The sequence below is a fragment of the Hydra vulgaris genome, chromosome 06, assembly GCF_038396675.1.
Source record: "Hydra vulgaris chromosome 06, alternate assembly HydraT2T_AEP".
In the NCBI taxonomy this organism is placed as follows: Eukaryota; Metazoa; Cnidaria; class Hydrozoa; order Anthoathecata; family Hydridae; genus Hydra; species Hydra vulgaris.
In genome coordinates, this window is record NC_088925.1 from 15072501 (window position 1) to 15080000 (window position 7500).

At 24.1% G+C, this 7500-nt stretch overlaps 1 protein-coding gene across 2 annotated transcripts in view; it reads left to right on the forward strand.

Annotated features, from left to right (window-relative positions):
• The window catches only part of LOC100203022 (uncharacterized protein DDB_G0287625), a 71965-nt gene that overhangs the window by 15132 nt on the left and 49333 nt on the right, over positions 1-7500 (forward strand). For both annotated transcript variants that reach the window (XM_065799321.1, XM_065799322.1), the window contains exons 3-6: positions 2945-3059; positions 4350-4390; positions 4530-5903; positions 7048-7090. In XM_065799321.1, the coding sequence (XP_065655393.1) occupies positions 2945-3059; positions 4350-4390; positions 4530-5903; positions 7048-7090 (1573 nt within the window). The remainder of the gene's footprint in view (positions 1-2944; positions 3060-4349; positions 4391-4529; positions 5904-7047; positions 7091-7500) is intronic.

Sequence of the window (7500 nt, forward strand, 5' to 3'; positions counted from 1 at the left end):
TTAAAAAAGTTTTATTTTGTGTATTCAAGGTTGTTAACTACAGATGATATTTCAGTAATAAATGATAAAAACAAAGTTGGGCCCAGCACACTATCCTGTGGAACATTGCTTATGATTCAGATCAGATTGGATATAGAGCTATTGATCTTGAGTTAATAAGATCTTTCTATCAGAAATGCAGAAATCTGCTTCAAAAGGTTACCATGTATGATAAAAGTAAATAGTTTTAAGTGAGATATGGAATCAAATGTCTTTCTGGCTCAACAGAAAAGTTAACGATGTCAATACTTTTTGAGTCCTTAACATAACTGTCAATAGTAGAAGAGTAATCTTCTGTTAAACACTTCTAAAGTGGTTACATAACATGTTAGCGATTTTTATATTACAAAAAGTTAGCTTGTTATATTTGTTAATAAGATGGTAGATTTTATTAGGGGTATTCAGTTTATTATTAACATAGTTATAAACCTTGCTAATATTATCTCTTTCAACTAGATTTAATTCAATTTTCAATTGGTAATTAAGTAAGGCTTGTTTGCATTTTCTGGCATAATGTTTGTATGTGGATTGTATGCTGTATGTGGATTGTATGTTGTATGTGGATTGTATGTTGTATGTGGATTGACTCTTAATAGTTTTTGTAATAAAATTTTTCCATAAAAATGCTTTGTGGGATTTTTAATTGTATTTTGGATAGCAATTTCTTATTGTATTACAGTGGTTTTACCTGGTTATTATAAATGGATAAATGCCAGTGCAAAAATAGTTCAAGGAAATACTCCAGTAGTCCTCAATTGTGAAGATATAAGCAAACTCCCAAGACGTTGAGTTTGCTTACATCTTATATCTAGTTTTATATCTTACATTTAATTCAAAATCATCTACATCAGCATTAGTAAAATAATATAAAATAAAAGAAAATGCAGAAGATGTCAGTATCTATATCTATTTGAATAATCTGAACTTATTCTTCCTGAACACCATATCAACAGTACAGTACTGTCTTAACACCACATCTAAATTGTGATTCCTCTGCTAATTTTTATCCTTTCGATTAATTGAAAATTATTTTATAAACTTAATTTTATTATTAATTTAATTTTATACAAAATGAATTTATAAATTACTGTGAAGTATTTTTCTATACTCTCCATTTAAAGTTGTAAAAGGTCCACTTTGTTCTTCTGTTTTTAATTTTGTCAATAAGACTGTGATCATAATTGGTTATCAAAATCTTGCATAACACTTGAGGCAATCCCATTGCTCTTTCTGATAATCTTTAGCAATTGCTAGTCAGAGCAGTATTTTTCATTGTCCATTTGCTATGATGGCTTAGTTAGCTTAAATTCTTATAATTCCTTATTAATGACTTCTTCAATGGGTTTTTAGACTTCATCAGATAAAGAAAACAGCTACAAAAAAAAAATTGGTCTATTGTTTTAATATGACATCGATAAACGAAATGTAAAAAAAAGTTGAAAAAAGATAATCTAAGCAAAATAATTTAGCGTGTAAGATATTTATTTTACAAAATAAATATTTTACTAAATAAATAAATATTTTACAAGTATGTAAAATATTTATTTAGACAATTTTATTTTTGTAGTTTCATTTGTTCAGGTTTAGAAATACAGCGAAAACAGGCAATAAAACATTACTTTAAAAAACTTCACATTTAATTAACTTAGCTCGACGTGATTGATTTTATCTCTTGACAGGCGCGTTTATTAAAAGCATGTATGCTTAAAATAAGGAAGCCTATACACAAAATATATTTCTCATGTTTAACTATGTAATGCTTAGGTTTTACCTAATTGATTTTAAATTTGAGCACAACCATTATTATATATTGTTTAATATGCAACTTTTTAACCAGAGTTATCTATTGTTTATACATATAAGGCTTTTGTTTAACTTTTTATTTTGTTTTAGTAGAAATTATTAATGAAATGAATTCCTTTTAAACATTAAAAATATGTACAAAGCATACATTTAAGTTGTTTAAATAACTCTAGTTAATAACACATTTTAATTACACAATTGTATATCAATCATTTTGTAAAAAAAAAAATAGTTTACATAAAATTGCTGGTATAAAAATGTAATTAGGAATGAAATTCCTAGTAAACATTTAACATATGTACAAAGCATACAGTTGTATAAATAACACAAGTATTCATAGCGCATTTTAATAACAAAAGCGTATCAATTATTTTGTAAAAAAAGATAATTCAATTTTACTTAAATTGCTGGTAAAAAAATTAACTGTTTTTTTTTTTCTTATAATATTTAAAGTTTTTAGTTTATTACTTGCTGACTTAAAATAAAAATTCTTATTTTTAAAAATAAAAAATAGTTCTTATTTGCAAAACTGTTAATACTTATTCAAGAAATAAAACAAAATCTTTTTTATTTATTTAATTATATACAAAACTTGATTGTGTCAAATCTCGAAAAAATAAACAAATATTTTTATATTTAAAAAACCAAAATCTAAGTAAACATTCGATAACATTACTAAATAAAGCATTTTAACAATGTTTTAAGTTATTTATTCAATTAAAGTAGTTTTGACATAATTTAGTAAATTGCGGTAGTTCAAAAAAGTTAATGTCGATAAATATGAAAAGCAAATAAAAAAAATCTTATTTCCACTTTATGCCAAAAACTGTCATGGTATCCATTTATTAACTTGACATCTCTGTAAACTTGTTGGTACTGAAGTTTCTTGGGTTTAACTTGTTTTGCAAGACTATTTGAAACATAAAAAAACTAAACAGGTTATTAAATTCTTTAAGAGTAATTAAAAAACAGCCTTGACAAATTGCCAAATATTATCCATTAATCAAAACAAAATGACAAATAACAATACAAGTTACTATAATAGTTCTAAATATAAGTAATCAAAAAAATCTAAAATATAAATTTTTAATGTTTTACTTAGATGATGAACTCCCTGAATACATAATGGTGATGATAGCAAACAAGAGAAATGAAAAAGAAATGGTGGATGATTTAACACTTTTTCTTGGAGCAGAAGCTGAAAAATTTGTTTCATGGTAAACATGTTATTGTATTTGAATTTATATTCAATTATTTATATTATAGTCCTTTGTTTTAATTTTTGATTTTTAAACTCTATGTTCTTACCTGTATAAATATTATAAAATAAATATAAATAAAAGTATAACAGTTTTTAAATTTTTTTTTTGCCATAATATAAATTCTTCATATGTAAAATATACCTGCCCAAACCTAAACCCTTAATCGATATAAGTACTAAAGCCCCCATAAATATTATATATGTATATATATATATATATTTATATATATATATATATACATATATATATATATATATATATATATATATATATATATATATATATATATATATATATATATACATATAAAAAATAAATATTGTATACCTTTATAAATATTTATACTAAAGGTGTACTAAAATAGTAGGATGACATGATAATATAAAGTTTATAAAATTAAACATTGAAGTTAATTAAATAAAAAAATTGTGATCTATGTCTTTCTGTACACAGTACGCACTGTCTACAAATACAGCCATTTGCAGTCAAATTTCAATTTCAATTCGGGGATGAAATTTTTAAACAAGGAAATAGAGTTATTTTCATACAACTTTTCATATTTTGTTTAAATTTTATATATAAGTTCAAACAAATATATGTAATATATACACATGGCTTGCCATAATATTAGACCGACGCAAATATTAATAAAATTCTTTTAATTACATCTGTATATTTTCCAAATGTGATAAAATAGGAACTTTTTTTTCACTCCACTAATAATGATCCACATTTTTTATAGTGTTTATAAGCAATTAAGTGGAAAATCATGTAATTTTATTCTTAATTTTTTTGTGAGCTTTTAAAACAAGAAATGAAAATGTAATTATGAGTTTATAGAAAATCTCATATTTGTAATCATAGAAAGGAGCTTTAAAAAACAGTTAAGAAATATTTTTTGAGCCATATTTAAGTATTAGTAGCAGCAATTAGCACCATACAAATATTAAACTTGATGTTCATGCTCCTTTTTTTTTTATGTTTTTGTACTCAAAATAAAATTTTTTGATTGACTACGAGTTTTGCTTATTCTAGTTCCAAATAAAATTTTAAAAAATAGTCACAAAAATCAACATAACAGAAAAGTATTGAGTTTTATGCATTTAGTCTGATAATATGACAAGCCATTATATGTAAGAATTTAATGTCAAATTTCTAAACTGTTATATCAATGTAATAAAATGTATTATTTTATTAACGTTACTTGTTGTATTAGGGAGAATTAAAATGTATTTTTTTATTAAGGTTACTTGTTGTATTAGGGAGAATTAAAAAGGCAATGGAGTGTAAGTAAACTGAAGTTTTTTTTTTCTATAAGTATATATTTCTTTCTATATTATAAGCTATTTAATGATTAATAACTATGAAAAATGTGTTATGTAAAGGTTTAAACTTATATTTTATAATTAAACTAATTATCTTTAGTACCGGATATTACAGAAATTAACAATGGAGAATCAAAAAAAAAGTTAAAAAAATCTGGAGAATGCAGCAGTGATGAAAAGCATAAAAAATCAAATCTGAAAGACAAAAGAAAATTTAGGGAAGAAAAATGTGAAGGAGATAAGATAAAAAAAGACAAACCAAATGAAAAAAGTGAAATTGAAGTTGGCAATAAAATAATGGAAAAAAATGACCGTAATGATGTAGAAAGTTTACGTAAAGATAAAGAAAAACATAAAGATAAAAGACGAGAATGGCAGAATGAAAAGGAAAAGGTAGTTGATCGAACCAAAATACAAAAAAAAGAGAACGAGTCTGAAAAGAAAGAAGAAAAAAAAAAGGATATTAAAAAAGAAAAAAATGTATTAAATAGAAAAGAAAAAAAAGAAGGAAAAGTTGAAAAAGCAAAAGCTAAGGTAGAAGATGATGATAGTTCTGAAAAAGCAAAAATTAGTAAAACGCAGAAAATAGATAAAAGTTTAAAAAAAAAAACTAACTTAGAAAAATTAATTGCTAAAGAAAAAAGCATTGATGATAGTGAAGATATTCGTATCAATGCCGAGGCTGAAGCCAGAAGAATCGAACAGCGAACTGATAGGAGAAGCAATCCAATGGAATTTGTTAAAAAAATAGCTTATGATATTAATAAAAGACTAAATGTTAGTGAAACTACTGTTGAAAAAAATGAAGTAGAAAATATACTTGAAAAATCTAATGAAAAACCCTTAAATAATAAAAACAAAACACCAGGTGGTGCATTAAATGACTCTCTCCACGCTGTTAGCCAATATGAAGATAGAGATGTTGAAACTAAGAAGAACAAAAGTAACGAAAAATTGTCTTCAAATCAAAGATCTTTGTCTCAAAGCAAAAAAGAAAAAAATAGGTCAGTATCAAGGACACGGACACGATCAAGATCTCGATCACGGTCAAGAACTCGATCAAGGACACGGTACACAAATAGATTGGTTAATGAACAAAATTTAACTAAAAGAAAAGATCGATCTCGTAGTAGAAGTTTTAAAAGAAATTTTAAAAGTAGAGGGAGATCAAGAAGTAATTCTCTTCATAAAACAACTAGAAGGATTAACAAGGGACGATCAAGAAGTAACTCACTTCATAGAACCAAAAGAAGAAGTTTTCGATCAAGAAGTCCAAAGCGAAACAAATCTCATTCAAGAAGTCCCCATAAAGATACTAAAAAGCATCGATCTAATAGTCCTCATTGTTCAAGAAGACATTCTAAATCTATTAGTCCACAAAGGAGGGTTTATAATAAAGATAATAAAAAAACATCAACACACAAGTCTAAAGATGAAAAGTCAGATAAAGTCCAAAAAGACAAATCAAATGATGGTAAGAAATAATTTTTATAACTTTTTTAACCTGCCTTGTATATTAAATCTTGAGTGAAAATAAGTTGTCTTTAGGTCTATTTGTTCAAAGTTGTAAGTTGATTGACAGACATGGTAAAAAAAAGTTAAATGCAATAAATAAAGTTGGAAAACAAATATAAAATAAAAACAGTTATCAAATTATTGTCATGTCCACAAAAACCTTTTATATTTAGACTAAAAGCGTAAGTAATATAAAAAAAACTTTTTTAAACATTATTTGGTAAATATATATTGTTATTTAAACAGGAAGTTTATATAAATTAAAATGTTGGGAGTAAAAAAAAAATTACACTTAAAATTATAATAAACTTATCCAATTACATACAATAATTAAGTTCAATTTAAAGAGTTTATGTAAATATCCTAATACAGGATTTTTTAATACAGGATTTTTTAATATTTAATAAACTGCACTTAGAGTCTTGTACAGAAGATAAAAGCTGCATCAATCTGCAGCTTACTCACATAACCAGATGTAATAAAAAAGATAATGCTGCTATTAATTATATATAGGTATTTTTAACAAGCAAAGTTAATTAACATATAAACTCAACAAGAAAACTTTAAAGAGCTTAAAGAGACTTTATATAATTTAAATTTATGAAAATTTTGAATTATTAGCAATTAACATAACTTTTAGTTGTCTTAACTTTTGTTTAAAATCTTATAAATTTGTCACCTGTCACTAATGGTCAGGAAAACATGTGCATTAATTTAAAAGTCAATTATATTAAAGTTTAAGTTATTTACGATAATAATATTTTATATTAATTTTTTTTATAGCTATTTGTTTTTGACCAAAACTTTTACAATATAGAAACTAGTAATGATTTTTTTCTTCTTTTACAACAATCTTTTTCTTTTTTAACAAGAATATAAAAATCAGTAACAATTTTCTTTTCTTTTTTTTAACAAGAATATAAAAATCAGTAACAATTTTCTTTTCTTTTTTTTTTTTACAAAAGTACAAAAATAAGCATTTTTTATGATTAAAAAAATTTCAAAATAAATTCCTTTAATAGGATTGAAAATCACTATCATGGTTCAACAATCTTTCAGTTTACTCCATAGTATCAAATAACATATAAACTTGTATTTTATAGTAATCAACAAGAAATATGAAAGTTCAAAAGACAGTAAACGAAGGTAAGCTTGTTACTAATCTTGTTACTAATCTACTAATTTAATTGTTTTAAAATTTTTGTTTGTTATAATTTTATTTACTTTTTTTTCAAATGACAGAAAAAAAAATTTATCTAGTAATCTACAGTCGTTTTTCAAAACACCTTGAGTTAAAAAAAATCAAAATTGACTTTATTACAAAATAAGTTAATTTAGAAGCTTAAAAAGGTTATTGAATAAATGCTTTTAAAGAATTTTGAAAAAGCTCATATAAGTTATAATTATATAGTTTCAAAAAACATTTTACAAAGAGTTTCTCCTGTACATTTTTTTTAATTGCGCTTTTCTAGAAATATGTAAAAAGCATCTTGAGGCGTTTTGAAAAAGTGCTGCAGTAATGTTAAAAAATAACCTCAAAAATGGAAAGTATCTAA